We start from the raw sequence: 25,062 nt of genomic DNA on the forward strand, positions 1-25,062 counted from the left end.
ATTTCTTATTTTCGTTCTGAAATCATGACAAAAATACTTTTAAAGTATAAATCTTTTTTGTAAATAGGTGGGAGTGTAATTAAATTTGTTCCTGCACTTTAATGAAGTTCAGATTAAAAAATCATTTGTACCTAGTTAGTAAAATAATTGATTACTTTTTTTTTCAGTTCTATAGAAATCATAATTGAATTTGAATCCAAGAACATTGGTACCCTTGAAAATAAATGAATCTACATGTTTTACTTAAATGCCCTTTATATTCACAGGCAAGACAAGAGGTTTTTACTAGAGCAGTTTCTTTTAATATTGATTTTTTAGACTTAAATGATGATGAAAAATTTATATTTTTATTTACAATAATCTGCCATGATATTTTAATTCAAAGGAAGAATGTTTTATATAGATAAAAAATGTTTTATATTTTTATCGAGCTGTCCTTTTTTATGTAAAAGTCTCTCATAACTCTTTTGAGAGTGGCTCTCGAATGTTTTTAAGATTGTTTTGTACTTTTAATTAAAACATGTTGTATATATTGTGTTCATGTTTGTATTGTACATGTAGAGAGGTGAGACTATAATAAAATATTTGATTTGATTTGATTTGTAATTGCAAATGCAATTAGGAAACATAATTATGAAAATAAAAGTAATTAACAACAAACAGTATACTAATTGCTGATATAAAGCTTGTAATGATATTGATTATTGATGGGTTAACAGTTTACGTGATGAGAGAAGCAATACAAGCACTTTTACATTAAAACTTATGAATATTACAGGCTTAGGGAATGGGCCATCTTTTTTTTTCTTTATATGTTTTTCATATTTTTTAATAAAATTTTAGTACAATATATTCCTTTATATTTTAACTTATATTTTCCTAAACAAATGTGTGATTTTACTATAACAACTAATAGTTTATTCTTATTTTCCACAAGACAAAAAAGATGGAAAATTCAAATATTGGAATTTACTCAGCACATGCATTTCACATGTAATTTAGGTCATCAGTAAAGGACATAAAAAGGGCTACTAAGAATTGAAACTTTATTTTGTAATTTCTGGATAGGTGATAGAAAAGGGGGGTTAATTTCGCAAAAGCACTTGTGAATAAAATGACAATGTGGGGTTAATGTCAATGAAGACAGCAGCCTAGAAACAGAAATGACAAAATTTTAGTATTCAAACTTTCCGAAACTATATCAATAAGGAATCTTTCAAGTATAAAAAGATTCCTCAGGACTTCAATATTTTACCACTAAAAATTAACACTTAATAGATCATAAATAACTGTGCTATCACATTGACTTCTAATTAATGCAGAATAATAAACCGTATGACCATTTCATTGACAAATCTCCCAACACTTCACAATCAATGCTAATAGTAAATCCAATAAGAAAAAAATTATCCCAAAGCTGACTAATTCCAATAATAGTATTCCAAAAATCTGATCAATTCTTTTTTTTCATCCAATTTCAATTTGAACTATTAATTGTGGACATTTGACAGCTGTAAATATTGGAGGATATAGGGATATTGATGGAACCTCCTACTACACATCTGACTACCAATCATACAGATCTCTATAGATGTTTATACTAACGATGCTACAATGCAGTAACACCTGTATACATTGTTGTGTTCAGGAATTAACTCTATTGCAAGTAAGTTTTATCAATTAAACATAATATTACATATTCATTTTCCCTTGCATTGATTATTACTATAAGTTATAAATTGGAGGAATATATTTCATATAAAGTTGAAAATTTGAAGATATTAAAAAATATTTTGTGCTTCTGGTTTTAAAATTCTGTCAAAGAGGTATGTTGAAATTAACTTTGTTTAATGAAAATGAAAAGTTTTAATAACTTCTTAATATTAAAATTTGATAATTGAATTTTAATAAAATTGCTCTGTATCCTGAATTTTAAACTTTGAAATTTATTTAATTTAATCTTTGTTATATGTTTTACTATTAATTAACATGTTTTCTTTTATTTGTGATGTTTAAAAATATTTTTTTTAACATATCAACTTTGAATATTAGACGATCTAAGCCTATATGTGCTGATGTAGTGCTAAACTGCCACCAATCAATTATTCTTAAATGAGTTTGAAATTTCAATGTTTGCACACAAGGAATGGCTTTATGTATTATATATGATATTAAATTGAAATTATAATAAAATTGCAAAGCGAAATGGGGTATAATGTCACATAGCCAACAACCCAACATGCAAAGAGCAGACACAATCTTTCAGTTAGATTGCAGTTAATCAATCACATTTAAAATGTCAAATTTAATTGCATATTGAATTTCATATATTGCGTCACATTTTTTATACTCAAATAGAATTTTTAATGGTACATGAATTGTTTTGGCTACGTAATAACAGTCCCTAATTCCGCAATTTTTAGAAAAATGGTCAATTGAAACATTTTGACTATAAATTATTAATGAAATTATAAAATATTAAAGTTCAAACTTTAATAGCATTCGAAATTGTCATCTTATCTATAATACTAAAATTACGAGGTCCAATTTGTCAGCCGTCATCACGTTAAAACGACGAATCAAAGAATTCAACTTTATATATAACTAATATAGTACAAAGGTGTAGTTTAAAAATTACACCACTCCAGGCCCTTTTGTTGTCCACGTAATTAATATTGCCAATAATAAAGAAGTTCCGGGTCGAGTCCGATACCGATACCAATAGTATATTCATCTGTTACCTATGACCTTATCTGTACGTTCCGCATTTGACAGGAGCACCACCAAACGGTGTATTCAGGATATGCTATATACACGGGTCATAATCACAGGGTTGACACTACTAAATTGTCAAATTGTTACCTATTGTAGTATTTTAATCAGTAAAACTTTATAAGATTACAATACGAATACTGAAAATAAGGCGTATAGGTACAGTTTTCAGTTTGTTAGCGGGCATGACGTAAAACAGCGAATCAAAGAATTCAACTTTATTTATAACTAATATAGGATTAAAAAAAATACTCCATCCCAGGACCTTTTGTTTTCCAAATTATTGATACATGTATTACCAATAATTGATAAGTACCAGTTAGACGGGTTCAAACAGAAAGATTTGAAAGCAGAGAAAACTGTGATAACTATCTCATAATCGGCATGACTTTATCAGATGACAATACTAATACAAAAATAAGTCTTGCGCATAGTTATATACTTTAATTCAGTCACGGACCCCTGATATCACGGGTGTGTTCTAGTGCTTCAAAAACTTCTGAACTCAATATATGTATATATCTCAATTCACCATAAATTTCAGAATATAAAGGGCTATGCGTAATCTCATTAGTTGTACCGGTATGTACTAAAATGAAACTAACATTGCATCATTGGTAGAATTGCCATAGTTTGGGAAGTTTTGATTCATCTTTTTGAAATATTATCCAGAATTCATTAGATCCACTAAAATTATTAAAGAAAAAAATAGAAAAAGAGACATTTTGCAGTAATCTGTTACCGTTTTTCTATAATCGACGAGAATAGTTATGAAATTCTTGCCAACTCTTTGGTCAAATTATCCAAAACACAGATATTTTTTATCAATAAATCACAAATTAATGTGAGTAATGTAAAGAACAGTCATATTTTTTCAACAAATTTGACAGACTATCTACCTGAATCCAGAAAACACCTTCTTTTACATTGATAAAAATAGCAAAGTACATAAAGCCGAATCTTTGCTCTTCAGACTGACAGCACAATTTGCTTTATTTATAAATATACAAATATTATCTCTCATTTTAATTTTTAAGTACTGTGGATTCATTTGTTTTCATGAGTACCACTTTTTAATGGATGTTGGAAACTTGTACTTTTTGTGGATATTTGCATTCTTGGTCTGTATACTAGCCTAACAAAAGTTGTAATGGTTCACCTGAGATACCACAAAATTCATGAAAAACTGGTATCCCACTGAATGATAATGAATACTTAGTATTTCTTTCTCGGACCATTAGGCAAAAATAACTACATGTATACAAAAGTTTAGACCTTGAACGATTATTGTACAATCATAGTAATTAATTGTCAACTCTGGGAACATCCTGGTCATGGAAATAGTTCCTTACTCTGGTTTCCTGGAAGTTCAACAACAGTCATTTGTTTGAAGGGAATTGACGTTGTCGTCTTATTGAAAGTCAATTAATAAGTTCCACAATTACATATTTCACAAAGATTGATTCTGATTCATATGATCAGTATAAATAGTTTAGTATACTCTGTTGTCCCAAACCATAGGTGGATAAACTGTAATAGTGGTATTGCTAATGCTTGTCATTTTCACAATGATGACAAAGTTTCACTGATGTAATTTTTAGTGTTGGGACTTGCTAAATCAAACACTTAGTAGGAACTTTAAGTTCTGTAAGCCAACTAATTTTCAGAAGTACAAAAAAATAGCTAAAATAAACTGTTGCAAAAATATCTAAACTAGGATTTTCTATTAGTCAGAAAAGATTGAAAAAAAAATCTGCTAAGTTGGCTATAAAATAAGGAGATGTGGTGTGTTTGTAAATGAGACAACTATCCACCAGAGACCAAATGACATAAATGTAAATATAACAAGGTCAATGTACAGCCGTTACAATGAGCAAAATACAAACTATAAATAAGGTTTACAATTAATGAATAAGTAAGCAATAGTCAAAGTAGTGAAGACCTCTAAACTGTAATAAAATGGCCAATACATTTATTTCTGGTACTTCTCATGGAGTTTTTATCTCTCTATCACATTAATAAATCTGAACTTTCTTATCATCTTAAGCTTGAATGTACCCTTGAATTATTTGACTGTATATAAGGAAGAAATTGTGAGGTAATTTTATTTCAATAAGACAGCAGCCAAACAACACAATGAAAACACCAAGTCATTGTACTGAAGTAAATAAACCTCTAATTAGAATTCAGAGTAATCATTTATATTTCTAGCTTTTCTCCATAAAAAATTAAAACAAAAATTCCAAGCAGTCATCCCAAGTTTACAATGCATATATCCTAATCTTCGGACCAGAATACCAACATGTAGGTTTAGGGTGCAGGACTTTCTAATGATTGGTAGATGGATAAATCAAGGTTTTACCTCCAAAAGTCCAATGAACCCTTAAAAGTTATGATTATTATAAAATTTAAATTTGTTCACCTTCTTTTAAATCTTATTTTTAATAACTGCTGTTGACAAAGTTTTTCATTAATTTTTAAACCGATTTTTTTTGGATACTAAATAATAAAGTAATATTACATATATGAGTTATCCAAATATTTCCAATATTGCAGATACAAAATTTATGACCATGCTGTTGTCTACAACAAATAAAACACTTATACAACTGATGATGGCACTTTTCAATAGACTAAAACTACAAAACAAATTGCTAAAAAGGAAATCATTTTTACAGAACCGCTGTTTTCCCCCCACAGATTTCCTGAATATCTTGGACAATTTATAGGTCACATCAATCACACTATCTGCTTTTCCCAGAAAACAATTAGTGACGAGCCAGTAGCTTGTTGTGTTATATAATTCGCTGAGTAGGACTTCCTGATGCCATGTAATACAAGCCAAGTTTACGTTACATCATGGACTATTACGTATCCTGTTTACCTGAGTGCTTTATTCTGCTGATTGGAAGCGATATCCATTGATAGAGATATAACTGCCAATGACTTTTTTATTTCCTTGTCCTGGATTTTATGATTTTCACATCAATGAATCAAATTAAATAAATGTCAAAGAATAAGGAAATAGAATATGCAATCAAATCGGTAAATGCTGCAACACAGTAGATTAACAGTCATCAATGAATGACTCCAAAATCATGTCATGTGATGCTGCAATTAACAAGCACCCTCTGAAAATTTGTAGGAAACATCTTAATGTAAAAAGGTCAAGGTTTGCATACATGTGAACCTCTTGATGGGAGTACAATAATCCCGTTTTCAGGGTTCTCCTCCAGTCCTCCCGTTAAAGAGAAAAAAATCCTGTGTATTATGAATATAACTTTACAGCTGTCATTTTTTTGATAATTCTTTATGAAACCGTTTCATAATTAAAGCGGTTTCATAAAGTCAAACAAATTTAAATCAAAAGAAAAGAGAGCAATATTTAATGTAATAGTCAAACTATGAACTAATCTAAACTTATAATAAAATTTTATTTATTGACCAACATTCTGCTTTATGTTTGCATGGTTTTTTAAAAGTCAAAGATCATGCTAGGTGCATTATTGTTTGGTGGTTGCAGAGTGTCAAGCCAGCAAATATTACATGCATAGTATTGCATTCTATTGATTTTAGATGACTTTATAGAGGAAAGTGGATTTATCAACAAAAAAGTGAGGATATAAGACTTCTGTTGAAGAAATAATTAATTGGGAAGGGTTACAAAAATCCTCTCAGAGTAATAAGTCATCTGCCGACCTCTCGTCAACTCTCTCATAACAGGTCTCCATTTTAAAACTTGAATGGAAAACAATCATGCTAGATGCATGATTCATTGCTGATTTCTAAATGACCAAAAGCAAATGCATAGATAACCTGCATGTTCAGAATTAGAACCAAGGCTAACTGCACCTTCTTGACACATGACAAATACCATATATTCACATGACAGTCACATGGGTAGGTGTCTGCAACCCAAAGTCCTTGAACATATGTCCTTGATCTTTAAAGTGAAAGGTGAATCAACCTTTTAACACTGATTAGAAAATACAAATCTTAGATTTTTATTTGCATTCACTTAAAAATGATTACAAACTTAAACAAAATCTTTGAAATCCAAGAGATCTTGCTAATCATTTAATGGCCTTGACAGCATAATCTTCAGTTGAAAAATAGCATTTTAATCGAAACTGTTTACAAAATTATCAAATTTTCTCATTACCTTGCAAAATCTACTAATAGAATTATCAGTAACACAGAGGTGTTAACAAATTATGCGATAAAAATGATAATTCAATTGCCATTCTTTTCCACTATCATGACTACTGATATTATAAAGAGCAACTTAATTGTTCCATTTTGCATAAAATTAAAACTATCAAAATATCTAATTTATCAGCTATGAGGAAATAAAATATGATCTGGAACTGTTCAGTCAATACCAATTCTTGTTACTCCTTGAAAATAAACTTCTGAGATGGAAAATTAAAACAACTTCAACATAACTTCAACGGTCTGTAAGTAATCCAAAATTTTATACATTTGGCATCAAAAATCAGTGAAAATCAATAAGTAATAATCATTTCCATTTGAATAAAAATTGAAGGAATCTCTGTTTTTTTGGTAAAAAAGTTTGTTTAAAGCTGATTCTATGGTATCAGTTTTTGCTCAGTGTTGAAGGCAATACTATGACATAAAGTTGATTACATCACCTGTCATTTGAACTTTGGTGGATGGTAATGTTATACATCATTTCCTTGTTTTTATAAACTCAGGGGAGGTAACTTTCATAAAATGTCAGGTTTGTTATGCTAAGATCAGTCGTATTAATAACAGTTAAAAAAAACACTTTCCAAAAAATATAACGCCAGAATCGTACTTCACAATCCTTAACAAAAATAGGTCAGAGACAAAAAACAAAATGAACTGTACAAAAATATAAGAAATCGATAACATACTTAAGCTTAATGGAAAAATATTGCTACTCAATTAGGATTGGATGCCATTATAAGATGACCTTGAGGTCAATACTATATCTGTAAGATAACCTCAGGTTATCTAGTACTTGTTAATATAGTCCATCAATTTGTGGCTTTTTTCTAATGAAAAGTTCTTTTTCATCCATCAATTTCCATTAAATAATACATCTCAATAGAGATATATACAAAAAAAACAAGGTTTAGGGAGAATTTAGAGCACTAAAGAGAAAATAAGGTCGTAGGGCCCTTAATTTAGGTCAATGGAGAAATGTGACGTTAAAACTTGATCCTTTGTTTTGAAATTGTACTTGTAAATAAGAAATAGGTATATCAACCATTCTATAGATATAGGAAGATGTGGTGTGAGTGCCAATGAGACAACTCTCCATCCAAATAACAATTTAAAAATTAAACCATTATAGGTTAAAGTACGCTAATTAATGTTATATAATAATCTTTTCATGTAGCACTTTCAACTTCGTCATGAAAGCAGTATAAAAGTACAGTTTAAATGAATCCCAATTTTCCATAAATAATATATAATTATATATGTTTTAGTGATAATGGATTGAGACACCTGTAAATAATCAGAATCTTATAATTTAATAAACATTTTTTGTGATAAATCTTTCATTACAGAGAGCAGCGTTCTCTTACTGCAATTTTTTTATTTTAGAAAAGCATGTCAATAATCCTATAAATCTTAAATAATTTGGGGTACTTTGACAGAAAATATCATCTTTGTAGTGCCATTCAAAGAGTCAAAATCATACATTACATTTACTGCTCAAGTTGTATCTAAATTAAAGCATTCCCAAATGCAAATGACTCTAAAATGACTCACAATGGTCACTCAATTCTATCAAAAATATCATGCTTAAACATCCTTGCCCTACTTTTTGTGTCATGTTAAAATTAGTTAGTTGGATTTTAGAGATACATTGGACATAAAAATCATTTTCTGCAATAAAATGTTTATTTTTATGGCAACAGTTACTGCCAATATGACAGCAAAACATGTTAAGAAAGAGAGAGAGATTTTATATGTTGTAGTTGTACATAAAGCTCTTTCTTTTCAAAGAGCCTAAAATTCTTAAAATTGATCTAAAAATGGTTGTGAAAGTGCTTTACTTTTATGATTGCTCATGTTTAAAAATAAAACACCAATTGCTGGATTTTCACAAACACAAAAGTTTCCATTTAATAACATCAAACAGTGCTCTATTTGTTTGCCATCTATGATTAAGACAATAATGAGAGAATCAGTCAAAAACAAGACTTTCACAAAACAATAGGTCCATAAAAATATAAAATCATAAGAGCAAAATTTCCATAATTTTTATAAAAATGTTCTATCCACGCATTAAGTCTGATAGATTTGCACTTTCCTGACTTCAAAAAACAACTTGTTGAAATATATTAACAGGCTGATTTTTTGTATTATCTAAAGATCATTGCGTTCTAGAGAACCTGGCATTGTCATTATCATATAAGTGCACCAAGGTCTTTACAAATCAATTTTAATTGCAATTCTTGGCAACTGCTAGAAGAATTTAACCTGCTTTGTAAATTTAGGCCAAAGAAGCTAATAATGTCAGCATAACTTTTGATGATTTGCTTCTGTTGTTTGTTGTGAATTTAATGCATTTTTTTCAAAAACAAAACAATATTCTCTAAAAAGGTTAGCAGTTCCAGCTCCACTGATGACACCCATTGTGTCAATCTGACTCAATCATGTTACTGAAATATACTGTAAATTCAGAAATTATTGTGTGCATTTATTATTGCAATTTTGTCATTTTAGACTTAAATGCGATTTAAATTTTTACGATTTTGAGAAAAATCCTGTTAAAATATTTCTAAATGCGAGTTTAAATTATTGCGTTTACAACTCAGTTGCATTTTTCGCAATATTAAAAACCTCGCATTAATTTCTGAATTTAAAGTATCTGTGAAATAAACACTTTGGCAAATTGACAAGTGTCTCTAGTCTAGGTCAATTTGACATTCAGCTTTATACTGGGGGTTCCCAGTAACTAGCTCAAAGTACTTGGCTAAGTGGAAAAATTAGCAGGTAAATGAATAACTTAAGAAAAATAAAGGTATCTTATTAAATTTGCAGTCACAAACATGTTAACACAATGAACCTGTCAGCAGAATGATGACAAGAGTATCTTTCACTCCACCCACACAGACAAGTTATGCAAAATATAACCCATGACAAACAGACTTAGGGAGCCTGTAATTCAGTGGTTGTGGTTTAAATTGTTGTTGTGTTACATGTTTGTTTTAGTTCATTTTTTTTTGTGTACATTAATTAGGCCGTCAGTTTTATTTTTTGAATAATGTTTTTACATTTGTGATTTCAAGCGCCTTTTATAGCTGACTATGCTGAAGGCCATATGGTTACCTATAGTTGTTAATTTCTGTGTCATTTTGGTCTCTTGTGGAGAGTTGTCTCATTTGAAATCAATAAACCACATCTTCTTTTTTTTTTATATTTACACTTACGTAACTTCTTTCATACAGTTCTTAATAAACAAACTTTAATTTCAATTTGGGTCCTACTGCACCTTTGAATTGATTTAGTAAAAACAATTAGGGCAGCTTTACTGAGGCAAAATATTATTAATTAATTCCCTTTAGTAAACAAATATTTTTTTCAATCATTCAGCTCCATAAATCATAAATTACTACAGTTGTACCATGAAATAATAATATAAATCGGCTTACAAGACAAAACTGTCAGGAAAGAGAAGGGAATTAACCAAATTTCAAGTGTCAAAAGAAAATTCCAATGACAGTTTTATATTCCTTTTATGATATGATCAGTATTAAGTACAATTGTGATATCAGGATTACTATCTACCAAAAAAATAATATGTTGTTTACTTGTAAAGTTTTTAAATTCTTCAGCACATTTTTGGCTGCAATTTTTTTTTTAGGGGAGCGGACCCATATTTGGACTGAACTTTATCTGGTATATATAATCATACCCTTAACCCAACCTACATTTCTTTCAAACCTTATTTTCTATTTCATTGAGAACCCTTCACTTGTTAAGTAAAATTTATCAATATACTATAATAAGAAATAACCATTTACTGGTAACGAACCCAACAATCGTAGAATTAAATGCATTCATTTATGTTGTCTATAAAGTTATAGGAAAGACAATCAAGGGCTTTGAAACTACATTGCATATACATCAATTACCTTAATAATGTCAATAAGTGACACAACAGTACAACAAATAGATTCATTGTCATAAACAAGGTTATGAAGACAGAGGAATATATTAGTTGAGTTACAAATAAACACATACTTTCCTTTAAAATCAATATTATTTATAGACATCATTAATGTACTAAAGCCCATGTTTTATTCCGAAACATTGGAAGTAATAGTTCTATTTCTTCATTATGGTTATTTTCAATTTCATCAGTCAATTTGAGTTTTATGTCTTACTTTTTATACTAATAACAAAACAACTGTGAAAAACTCAAAACTCCCTTAAGACTTAAAAATACCACTTGTTCAAAAATTGATAAATGACTCAAGAATTCTTCATTAGTTAAGGTCTTGCCTATGTAGCCAAATAATGGTCAAACAAAACAACTCTGAAAAATTCAAAACAGGCTTAAGACTAAAATACCACTTGTTTCAAAGTTGATAAATGTCTCCAGAATTCTTCATTAATAAAAGTCTTGCTTGCAGAGCCAAATAAATGTTTAAAGACCTTATTATAATGGACTACCCCTATCTGTTCTGTCGCTCAAATTGCTTTAATTAGGAGTTTGATAAATTACTCCAAGTCAAAGAGTTTGCCTTACAGAAACCTAAGGTCGAAGACTCCATGAGGCTTTAGAACTATCACATAGACCTCACATTTAAAATTCATCTTGACATAATAAAACAATAAAACTGTAATTGTATTAGATTTCACCTGGTGCTTCCGTAATTACCTGTCTCAAAATCACATTTATCACCACAAATATTCAGTACAATTCAATGATCACTGATCATATAATGTAATTAGGATTTTATTAATAGCGAAAAAAATTACTCTTCAAAAGTTGCAGCTCGTTTTGTATGGATTACGACTAAGATCAAATAATTTGGTGTGCATTATAAAACAATTAACCACAGCTTACAGATCACTGATGTTTTCTATTATACAGTTATAAAATATATACGTAGCATTTTTTCTGATTATAAATCAAACTGTTTAGACGGAAGAAAATCTGTCTGTAGGTGGCTTGTTTATCAGAAAATCGTAACTGTTGTTCAATCAAACCGTTAGCCTTTTAATCTGAAAATAGCAACAAACTTTCGGATATTGTATTCAACTATCAATAACAAACAATATTTATTTTCACTTGAGTATTGGAAACCTTAAAAACTGAACTGGATAATTGGCAACTTATTTTGTCAGGTTTGCCGATTCCATAGAAAAACTTGCTTGTAAGATGACCTTTTGTAAAGTTGATGACCCACTGTTCTTTTGTCCAGCATTTAGGGAATAATAGAGCTATATTATCCATATGAAATGCTAAAAGTGACTAAACATTATGAGTTCAGAAATGTTGTATTTTATTGTTTTCCACTATGCATAGAAGGTTACGCGACAGTTTCTTGGCATTAAAACAAAGATAATCCCTACTTAACAGTACAATTATACCCATTAAAAAAGGACAATCGTTATTGGTACGGAAGACATTATCCTTGGGAAATCAGGGATGAGTGAAATTAAGAATAAGACACAGAACCAAATGCTGGGCTCCGACCTAAATATATTACTGCCTCGGGAAATATAAAATACATACACAATAGTAATTAAGAATTTGATAACCGTGATTGATAATATCTTGGATAGTATTTAGATGACATGTTTATATGCCAAATCATTTACAAAATGGCAGGCTTTGGGAGTGGTATACAAAGGTCAACATTTGGAAAAAGTAAAATAATTTTTCATTTTTTACCAAAATTGGTACTAGCAAAATGATTGGTAGTGCAGAATTTACTTTTGTTCCTTTACTTCAAGATCAAATACAGATTATTAACATTGTAAGACATAGAGAAAGTGTGGTATGATTGCCATTGAGAAAGTGTGGTATGATTGCCATTGAGAAATTACTCTCCATCAGAGACCAAATGACGTAGAAGTAAACAGCTATAGGTCACTGTACAGTACAGCCTCCAACATTTATAAAAACTTATAGGTCACTGTACAGCCTTCAACATTTATAAAAACTTATAGGTCACTGTACAGCCTCCAACATTTATAAAAACTTATAGGTCACTGTACAGCCTTCAACATTTATAAAAACTTATAGGTCACTGTACAGCCTCCAACATTTATAAAAACTTATAGGTCACTGTACAGCCTCCAACATTTATAAAAACTTATAGGTCACTGTACAGCCTCCAACATTTATAAAAACTTATAGGTCACTGTACAGCCTTCAACAATGAACAAATTTCATACCACACAGCAAGATACACAGCTTTCTCAATAGCAAAAACCCCAACTGTTATAAATAGAGGAATACACCAAAGACAAAGGGACACATTCTACTGCACCGACACAGCACGAGCAACAAAGCCTGCATTTTGATCTTCGTTAGACAATACCATTATATAATATGTGACATGATAGGAGATTTTAAAAGTTTCCATAGCAATACATAATAAAACAAAGGTGACTTTTTCACACTAAAGAATACTTAAAATGAATTCCAATCCAATAAAGAGAGAAAGCCATATCTGGCAACAGCAGAAAATTGGAATTGTATAAATCTCCTTACAGAAGAATACACTATTAAGGCTTCTGGTGTTGTGAACGTTAAAGAAACAATATCTCAAGATTCAAAAGTGCTCAAGAAGAAGGAATGAAGATCTATTTCACCAATAATCAATTCGAAGACAAATAAAATACTTCTAGTGCAACCTGATACAACTGCACCATATCAATGAACAGAAGTTTAACAAGTATATATTAAACTTGAGCAACATTTGTACTTTCCGACAGTTAAAAGCGGAATGTGTTTATTGACATAGTTATAGGCTAGAAACATTCCCTTTTCAAATAGAGGGTGGGGAAATTCACTAATAATCATAGGGAATACTGAATGGTCTCAATGGAGACATTTATCGTCTAAAGCCTTAAATTTCAACTAATAAACTATTGAGCTATATCAAATATATGTGTTTTTTTCAAATCAGACTTATAAAGAAAAAAAAGTTACTTTATAGAGCTATAAGCTGAAAACTTAATGACCTTTCTAAGATTTTTGCAAGGTCTTCTTAATTTCTCCTTAAATTTTAAATTAGTTTTTCCCTGAGTAAACTTTTTTGAAGAAAAAAATACTTGAAGAAAAGGCGCAGCTGTTTTTTGTAGCTTGAGGAAACGATCTTAAGAAGTAATTGTAGGCTCATCTGTATTCTTAATTTCATTTCTAAAATTTAATTTGATATATAAAAAAATATGAACGGTCTTTTTTTTAAATTTTAATTTGAGGTTGGACTTCAATTGTGTTTTTTCGTACATGTAGTTTTTCCTTGCCTCATGCATACAACGCAAAGAAATGAGCCTGAAAGGTGTTTGAAAAATTCAGTGGAGTTGAATGCAATTGTATTTGTAAACTTCAGAAACAAACAGTTTTTTCGAACTATTACTAATAATAATGGGAATAGTGGCCACTATGTCAAACTCTAATCTTCTCTTGTAATAAGAATACATGAAACCAGTATCAAACAGTCTAAAAGAAACTTGAAAAAAGCATCTGTGAAATAAGACAATTTCTAAGATTTAAGCCAAATAGAAAAGTGAGCTGCAGATCGTATAACATAATAAAAATATTAGAAAAAGATGGAGTACAAATTATTTCTAAAGCTAGACATCTATTCTGGAACAAAATTTGACAAATTCTTTAAGAATTGGTAACTTGGTTAATATTTCTTCATGCTGTATTCAATTTACAAGTCATTATGAGACCTGGCATTGTGTTTATTCATAGTCCTGTCATGTACATGGACCTGGACACATTTATACATAAACTATAATGCTTTAATTTAAATTAATCATTGATTTTTGTTTGGTACAAGATAACATGTGTTAATGCGAATTTTCATTAAAAAGTATTTTAGTAGAGTTGTTCTCCAGGTTAATTATTTTTCCTGTGTAAAAAGCTTCTTTTAATCACTTCATTTCATCTTTAAGGTGTTTAGAGCAGAACTAATTATATTATTTTCCTGTAAAAAATGCACCATAACATTGTTTTTTTTCTTTACAAGGAAATTAAGTTTTCTAGTTTACTGTTATTTTCCCATGTGTACTGACAAGTTTACATATTTATTTTTACAAGTAATTGAAAAATCATCAAATGAAGGAAATTGAAAAGATGCTGAACATCCAAGCAATTTGTTTAAACGGTATCTGATCACGATTTAAACATGATAAAAACAATGATGATTTGACAAACAATCATTATATCATAATACTTCTCAGGACTTTTTTTCCTGTTTATTCACTCTGAGAAAAGTTAAGACTGCAAGAATCACATAAAACTTAATTCTACATGTGTAAAAAGAGGATGTAGAAACGACTTCAATGAGACAGAAACCTAACAACACAAATAACCAAAAGACAAATATACTAACTGATAATATTATTTGAATAAGGGTTCATAAAGGGTTTTACTTCAATTGAACAAGAAAGAGTGACCAGTTACAAGACAGATTTTTTGCTTAATACATGTACATGTACCAGTGACTTTTATATCAGGTTTGACTTTGTCAACCTTAAAGTTCTAAATAATCATTTGTATATGTATCTGTAGTAAGATATCTATGTAAAAGCCTTACCAGTTATTAAGTTCACCATTTAAGCCTAACTGGCTTAGTGCTTTCAAGAAAAATTTCATTTAAATATCAAAAGAAAAGCTAAAACAGACAACAAAGCACAAAGTATTGATAACAGTTAACCCTTGACTTTAAGTGTAAGAGACACTAGCAATGATCAATGAAAATCTGAACTGAAGTTTATAATGAAACTTGAATGAGAAATGCAATCCATACTTACATAAATTCATATAAATTTTTATGATTACATGTGAACTGAAATGATCTTTAAAGATAAAAAAGCCTATTAAATGTTCTCTATGAATTTCTTGCAAACAAATTAAGTGCCTTTGGTGAACAAAAAAAGAAATGCAAATGTCCCTAACTATGATTTACCCAATTCTATATTTATTTAGTTACGTTTTAATTTTTATTAAAATTCTTTTGAAACAATATAAATTATTGCCTTTTAGTTGCTAAAAAAATATTACATCAATAGTAATAGTTCTGATAGTATAATAGCAAATATAAAAGTAATACAAAAAAATCTGGCAATTATATTAATAAATAAAGCATCTTATGTTTATTTTAAAGGTTAATGCCAGCTGAAATACTGTTCCACAATAAAAGAAAAAAGGATAGAACACAATCCCATAAAATTAGAAAGAATGTTTCGTGATCAAAGATCACACATTGATTTACGGATAAAATATGTAACATCATTTGAACATTATTAACCAATGAATCGGAAAATTTTCTTCTTTCGGAACAACTGGTATTAAGTCCCACATATGTCAAGCTGTCGGTTACCATTTACGAGTTTTTAGTGACAATAAAAAATTAACGTCAAAATTCAAAATCAATATAAGTAGGTGTGACAACCAAATGAACATCTGACCAATACTTGGAAAAGGCTTTTAATACTTAATTCTCAACTAAACTCAGTGTTTGATCATTATTTCAAAACTTGCTAATGTGAGAGACTTGAATTTTCAATCTCAATTTTAAGGTAAAGTTGTTTTTTTTTTTAACAATTAATACAACGTGATGATTTTGCAATTAAAACACATGTTCATAAACTTGCTAATGAAAGAGACATGAAATTTATTTCTTAATTTTTGAGGTAAAGTTTTAATTGTTTTTTTACAATTCAATGTAATGAGATAGTTAATGAAGGATTTTGCATTTAACACATGTTCTTGACGGAAAATCTCAATGCAAAGTAGGTGTATTTTATTTTATTTCTCATGTTTGTTTTTCTTTTTTGTCACCTTTTTTCAGCAATCTGTTAAAAAACAATTAGGATTAACTGTAATTTCATATTTTGAATTGAAAACATTTATATAATTACTAAAATATGATAAGGCTGTAATAAGAGCTCTTCTTCATAATTCAGTAATAAGTGATTTTACTCGTAGCTCGAAATTTCCACCTACACTCTATCATTGGGTATCCAATTAATTCTAATTATTGTTTTTTATCAATGGAAACAAATTCTGATTGACAGAATAAATACATATTTTAACAATGATAAAGGACTTTTCTATCTAACATTTGTTTCACACATCCATTCAACTCATACCTCGGATATCTTATTTCAACCAGACTTAACTGTACAATGATATGAAGGGATAAGGATTAAAATAAGAGCACAGCTCTTGTTACCTAATCCCAATTCTTGAATTACTTGTATATTTCGTATGTATTTATTCTTGTAGTCATATGTAACGAATTCTTTCATAAAATATGTTAACACTCAGAACATTAATAGAATTGTTACAGGGATTACAATCTCTTATGAATTCATTGACTTAGGTTACGTCCAACTTAGTAAAACAACTGATACTTATTGTTTTTCATTTATTTTCAGAAGATAATGGTATTGAGTAAGAAGAGCATCGAAAGACTTACGGTTCACGATTATAGATTTCTGACAAGACATTTTTAATTACAGTATTATTAAAAAACATGTGCGGTTGCACCAGCTGATACATGGAGTTATTAAAAAACATAGATTGCAATTAAAAAACTTGTGTTATTTGAATTATTCAGATGGGACACTTCTGGACGTATTATGAAATGGAAAATCTAACGGAGGAAGATTATGCCGATGAAATGATGAAAATTATGGACGAATTCAAAAACATTTCTAATGATGTAAAGGATAATAATGTCTTAGAAGAAAAAGCGTGGAGGATATTTATCATTACTTTATATGCTGTGGTGATTGTAGTTGGATTTGTTAAAAATCTTGTTGTGTTTACTGTTATTGTAAAAAGTAAACAACTTCATACTGTGACAAATATTTTTATCGCAACGCTAGCATTGTCGGACATTATGTTGTGTGTATTCAATCTACCATTCCAGCTTCATTATCAAATGACTTCCTATTGGTCTTTTGGAAGAATTTTGTGCCACACAATTATGCCGCTCTTTGCTGTTCCTATTTTTGTCTCAACGGCAGCCATGTTGATGATAGCTATTGACAGGTACATGTTAATTGTGTATCCCTTCATGGACAGAATGACAAACAAAACAGCAATAATTATCGTAATTTTAATTGTTGTCCTGACTATTTGTTTTGCAATTCCTTCAATTTTACATATGCAATTGCACGAAGTTGATATACCTGAAATTAACTATCACAGTAGCCAGTGTATAGAAAACTGGCCATCATCGAGTCGCACAGAACAATTTTTATACAGTACTGGTGTCTTCGTTGTACAATTCGCCATTCCATTAATAATCATAGCGATTCTTTACTTTAGAATTTTTCTTGTGTTGAAAAACAGACCAAATAAAAGACATGATGTTATGAGGAATCAAAAGACAAACAAAATATTAGTAGCCATTGTTTTATTATTCACAATCTTTTGGTTACCATGGAACTTGTTTGGATTAATTTTAAGTTTCAAAAGTACTTCAATATTAAATTCATCTTTTAAGCCTTATATAAATGTGACAGATTTACTGCTGAAAATAATAGCCATGAGCACGGCCTGTGTGAATCCGTATTTATACGGTTGGTTAAATGACAATTTCCGTAAAGGATTGGAAAATATGTTCCATGGACGATGTAAATTAAAACAATTCCAAAGATGCAGTAATGGTGTAACAATGCATAATCCCTCACGGACAATAGATGTGGGATTAACGACAGCTTTGTGAAATATTATATGCTCTAAAAAAGTTATCAATGAGTTTATCAAACAGAGACATCTGTGATTCAGAGGATATTTGCAAATGGTTGTAATTATTACATTTCTGGTACTCAAGTTATTTTTTCATTAAATATATATATAATTATTGAGTTTGTACAATACAACAGAATGGCATAAAGTTTCAATATTAATACAGTATTTAATTTCAAAAGGATAAATTTACATATATTTGTTGATTATTCAATACCAAAAAATATATATCCAATATTAAAAAGGAATATTTTGAATTGATTAAGTTACATGACATTCTTAAATCCATGAATGCAAACTCCCATGAACCAATGTTGACTAACTCAACACAGGATCTGGAATATATACAAATAAATCCCAGTATCGTAAACAAGCTGGGAGCAAAATATACCAATTACACAATGACCAATATTGAATAAAACATACAAATTATTTTTGTACAAGAACTAGTACACATTTTTTTTATATGGCCTAATGGGGCCAGATAAAGCCCACGACTGGTGTGGGATTTTCTTGCAGTGCTGAGGACACATTGGTGGCTGTCAGCTGTTTTCTGCTCTGTAATCTGGTTGTTGTTTCTTTGACACATTCCCTGTTTCCACTTGCATCCTCAATTTTATGAATATTGAACTTTAAAGCCAAAACTTAACTGAAGAAAGCATTTACATAAAGCTTATAAATTCTGTTACCCTCTTTTCCTTTTACTCTGAACAAAAAAGTGTGTTAAAAGTTTATAGTCAGGCAGACTAGTCTAACCAAAAAAATAATTAAATGAACATGAACATTTTAGTCAATGCTTTATAATTAGTAAAATGTTGGCCTTTAAATTAGATGGTTTTAATATTTTCTATTAGATCTTTTAGGATAGTAGTTCCCAATTAAATTATGCATCTATATAGATATAGGAAGATGGGGTATGAGTGCCAATGAGACAACTCTCCATCCAAGTAACAAACCCTTATGTCTTTCTTAACAATTCTGAGTCCACGTGTTCATATGCACAATGAAAGCTGCAAATTTGTTAGTTTAACTTTGATGTAAAAAATAACACCTTTGCCTGATCCATGATTTGCAGTTCAAAACACTGTTGTCTATTTGCATTTCAAAGTTTTAAATTCTGCTTAAAGGTTTTGTTTGTAAACAAATGATAACCTACAAGCTATAACCTAATCAATAATACATGTATGCCAATATCCTATAACTGCCTGACCAAAGACATCTGCTATTTGACCTGACATGACTGTTGTTCATGTTCTGAACATCTGCTTTGGATTAAAAAAAAACTACACACAATAATTGACAACTTTTACAAAATCAGCAGTTTATAATGGTGTTGTTCAAGAAGTTGTATCTTGTAAACTGGCTGACCAAAAACAGCTGCCATTGTTACATGGCTGTTGACCATGTACTTAACATCTGCTTTGAATAAAAAATAAAAAAAACACAGGAATTTACAACTTTTACAAAATCAGCTGTTTAGAATGGGGTGGTACAAGAACTTGTATCTTGTAAACATCAGGTTTAAGCAGTACAAATCAAAGAATCAGTGTTGCTTAAAAAACACAACTGTTGCTGCCAGGCTGTAAATACATCTTGTATCAGAATTTTGAAGTATCATCAAGGAGTGCAAGGTCAAGGTCGAAAAACAAAATTTGAAAAATCACAAAAATGCAAGTACCCAATAGTCAGACAAAGTTAACCTAGGTTCATGCATGAGTAAAGTCAGACTTAAAAGAACATTAAATAAATGTCAAAAACAAAGAAGTGCAACAATCCTCAGGTCAAGGTCAAAAACATTGAAGTGGAATGATCTTCAGGTCAAGGCCAGAAACAGTTATATACACAATAACAATAAGCATACAAATAAGTAGTTGAGGAACCATAACTCAAAGTCAAATGAAATGAAATTTAAATCCTCAAAAAGAAAAGCAAGGCATTACTATGTGCATGAAATCTATTAAATAAGGCACATGAACAATGAACAGGTCAGACACAACAAGGTGCAATAACTTCAAAACAAGGTCTGAAACAAAAAGGCGCAAGAACTTCAAAACAAACTATAGAAGGTGCAAGAACTTCAAAACCAACTATAGAAGGTGCAAAAACTTCAAAACAAACTATAGAAGGTGCAAGAACTTCAAAACAAACTATAGAAGGTGCAAGAACTTCAAAACAAACTATAGAAGGTGCAAGATCTTCAAAACAAACTATAGAAGGTGCAAGAACTTCAAAACAAACTATAGAAGGTGCAAGAACTCAAAACAAACTATAGAAGGTGCAAGAACTTCATAACAAACTTTAGAAGGTGCAAGAACTCAAAACAAACTATAGAAAGTGCAAGAACATCAAAACAAAGTATGACACAAAATGGTGCAAGAACTTCTAAACAAACTATAGAAGGTGCAAGCACTTCAAATCAAGGTAAAACATAAGAAGGTGCTAGAACTCTAAATAAATGTCAGACACAAGGTTAGAGTAAGAACCTCAAAGTGAGGTCAGACACAAAGTAGAGCAAGAACCTCAAATTGAGGTCAGACACAAAGTAGAGCAAGAACCTCGAATTGAGGTCAGATAAAAAGTAGATCAAGAATATTAAATCAAGGTCAGACAAAAAGTAGAGCAAGAATATTAAAACAAGGTCAGACAAAAAGTAGAGCAAAGATCTGAAATCAAGGTCAGACATTAAAGGAATTGCAAATAATAAAAAGTAAAATTCATGATTAAAAAGAGAAAAAGAGTCATCTCTTTCGCAAGAACTTTCATCAGATCAGCTCCAAGAATGAATGCTTGGGAGGCAAAATATGTACACCTTTAAGAGCAACTGAAATTAATCTATTTGAGTTTTTAGTCATTTATGAAAATACAACAAAACTTGCTAATAATATATACCAATAAAAGATCACTCAAATTTGTCCAATCACCAAAAATAAATGCCCCACTCACAGAGCTAAGTGCCAAGAACATCAAAAAGTCATTTATTCATCAATATCATCTTATTAATGATCAGGGTGATAAATAATACATGTATTAACATTCGCTCAAAGGACCTATCTTAAAACTCCTGCATAATTGTTGCATGGTCAAGGAAAAAACAAGATAAAGAAATGTTGAAAATAAAACAAAATTAGATTTAGTTCCTGGTGTGAAAAACGTGTAAAAACCAATCACATTATTTTACAAGTTTTTTTTTAAATTCCAAAACATAGGCAAAATTTAAAAATAGACCTAGAACTAATGTGTCAAATTGCTGTCTTTCTGATATATTAACATTTAGTTTGAGCTTCTGCATTTTTATTGAAGGGCGCTAATTGCATAGTTCATATGTACGAAAGCTATATGACTGTGGATTCGTAACAATTCGTTGGATACCAGCTTTCGTTGATTTCTTGGGTACAGATGTACCATGAATCTAATAGTTCAACAAATTGCAAATTTTCTATGGGTTTGTATGCCAGACTTTGGCAAAACCACTAAATAAAATATCAACGAAAAATGGGCATTCCTCAATCAACGAAAATTGGTACCTACAAAACAAAAATAAATGAATCCACATTATCAGATTTGTTCTTTATAAACTTAGGTTCAAGATATTCTCCTTATTACAATCCCAGACTGCCAAACCACTATGGTAACACTTGAAGACATGTCATATCATATTTCATTACTGGTGATAAATTAAGATGGATCTTTTGACTTTGGTATTTATAGTATGTTATTTAGGTATAGACATCCTAGAGTAAGATGACCTCATCACACATCTAGGACTAATAAAACGGAGATTCCTACCTTACAATTTTAGCATAGTAAAAGTAATCAAACACACCTGACACATGATGTATGGCAAATCAAACACACCTGACTGTTAATAAATAACAATAACAACAATGTAATCCTGTTGTCAGTGTCAATTTGTATTAAGCCATCATGTTTACAGAGATGTTTTGTAGCTTTCACTCTAAGGATAATAATGCTTTGTAGCCTTTAAACTACGAAAGAAGAATTCCAAGACTTGCAGAGCTAATGTTTTTTTCATAAAATGTGGAATCTGAAGCCAAAACATTATTTAAGAATATGGCAAAGTAATTTGGTTGTGTTTTGAGTTCATGTTGTAGTAAAAGCAGTTATAAAAATAAACAAAACAAGTCATTATTTTACAAAAACACTTACAGTTGTATATAAACAAACATTTAATTAGTTCTCATATGTATTCAATAGTATATAATTCATTCAATTATATAGAAACTAATCAATAAAGCTATGAAATACAGCATTATTTCTAAAAAAAATTCAAAAATCGGTTTTAAGAGTCTCTTCATTTAATTCAAATTCAAATGAAACAAACAAATTGCAAATATTTGGTTAACCTGGGTATAGTTAAATGTGCAATCACTGACAAATTGATAGTATAGTAAGATTTTGGTAGCGATTTGGTACAACAAGGGTCAACCCTTAACGTGAGTTGGAAAATAATTACGAACTGTTCATTTTTTCATTTTGCAAAATAAGTTGTTTAGACAAACAGCTTCCAATCATCAATGATTATCGTATATATATTTTTTTTAAAAACAACATATGCTGTTCAAATGTTTGAAATCAGAGCCTTTGATTTCCTATAAATAAATATCTAATGTTTTTTTTAAATATCTATACACAGGTAACATATGTTGTCAGTCAGGTATCCTGATGTTATACAGAATCTAAAATCATTTAATTTTTCTAAAATTTAATATCAAATTATCAAACAAGATTCTACCAAATGTGACCTCACATTTTATAGCTTAAATATTTTCTGCACCTTTAGAAATGAGCATTTTCATTAAAAAGGGTGCTAAAAATAAAGGGTAACTTTTAAATGTATCACTACCTCAAATGCTTATTTCTTCCAGACTTAAAGGGCTGTACAGTTTCCTATAGTTGCTCATTACAACTTCATTTCTAACTCTGATGGATAGTTGTCTCATTGGCAAACATACCAAAACTCCTCATTGTTTTTATATTGAACATTAATTCTTGATAAAATCTACTGAGAAAAACACTAAATAAATGGTGTTAATTTCAGATGTAAAAGATGCATTTTTAAAATAGTTATATGTAAACACTATTTTTCGTACCACATATATCAGGGGCGAATCCAACCATTTTTAAAAGGAGGGTTCCCAACCCAGGATAATTGTTTTTTTTTAAACTATATTATCTGTATTCAAATGCATTGATCTTCAAAATAAAAGGGGGGAGGTCCAACCCCATGAACCCTGAGTCCCTGAATCTGCCATATGACTTTTCAAGATACTCAAGGGCACATAACTGAACATTGTTAATCAGATGGCAGATGGTCAGCTGAGGTAAAGAAATAGTATCATCCTAAGTACAGCTGTACTGGACATCCATCAATCTCTTTTAGTAATTTCTTATGATGAACTTGTTTTGCAAATAAAAGATGATTCAACGTGTCATTTTAAAAACAACAGATGCTGTTCAAATGTTTGAAATCAGAGCCTTTGATTTCCCATAAATAAATATTTAATGTTTTTTTTTTAGATATCTATACACATGTAACAGATTCTCAGTTCATTTAATTTAATTTTCTTTTATTAAAATTCTTCTTTGATTTTTTGACAATTATAACGAGCAAGATGCTTACAAATGTGACTTCACATTTATCACTTAAATATTTTCTGAAGAACTCAAAAGTTTTGCAAATAAAAATGATTAACAGTGTCATTTTAAAAACTACATATGCTGCTAACATGTTTGCAATGACAAAGCCTTTGATTTCCCATGAATAAATATCTAATGCTTTTTAAATATGTATACACACATATCAGGTATCCTAATAATATAGAATCTCAGACTCACAGTTCATTTGATTTAAATTTTCTCTTATTAAAATTCTATTTTGATCTTTTACAAATTAAATAAACAGCTGCGCCATGAGCGCATGATACGCCCGTCGTGTGTGGAAGTTTTATGCAATAATCATAAATAGTTTCTATGAAAGTTTTAAGCAATAACCATATATTGTTTTTGAGAAACGGCGGGACATGTGAAACCCCCAACCCTGTTTTTTTTTTTTTACAAAAAACTACATATCACTAAAATAAAGTTTTAAAACATCACCAAAAAGTATACAGATCTTTAGATTAATATAACAAAGAAGTGTGTAAAGTTTTAAGCAATAATCATAAATTGTTTTTGAGATAAGGCACAACATGTAATAAAAACCTTCCCCTTTTTTACAAAATACTCAATAACTCAAAAATGAAATTTTTAATCATCACCAAAAAGTATACAGATCTTAAGATTAATATCATCACCAAAAAGTATACAGATCTTAA

At 29.9% G+C, this 25,062-nt stretch overlaps 2 protein-coding genes across 2 annotated transcripts in view; one reads left to right on the forward strand and one right to left on the reverse strand.

Annotated features, from left to right (window-relative positions):
* LOC134710251 (cleavage and polyadenylation specificity factor subunit 2-like) overlaps positions 1–25,062 on the reverse strand; it is a 132,774-nt gene that overhangs the window by 73,389 nt on the left and 34,323 nt on the right. The gene's annotated exons all lie outside the window — the stretch shown is intronic.
* On the forward strand, positions 1,438–18,829 carry LOC134710250 (neuropeptide F receptor-like). Its single transcript, XM_063570525.1, has 2 exons — positions 1,438–1,666; positions 17,407–18,829. The coding sequence occupies exon 2, from the start codon at positions 17,589–17,591 to the stop codon at positions 18,702–18,704; it is 1,116 nt and encodes a 371-aa protein (XP_063426595.1). The 5' UTR covers positions 1,438–1,666; positions 17,407–17,588; the 3' UTR covers positions 18,705–18,829.

The sequence above is a fragment of the Mytilus trossulus genome, chromosome 3 (genome assembly GCF_036588685.1).
Source record: "Mytilus trossulus isolate FHL-02 chromosome 3, PNRI_Mtr1.1.1.hap1, whole genome shotgun sequence".
Lineage (NCBI taxonomy): Eukaryota > Metazoa > Mollusca > Bivalvia > Mytilida > Mytilidae > Mytilus > Mytilus trossulus.

Bases quoted from the DNA above. Each gene is read 5' to 3' on its own strand.
- LOC134710250 (XM_063570525.1), top strand. From the start codon at position 17,589: ATGGGACACTTCTGGACGTATTATGAAATGGAAAATCTAACGGAGGAA.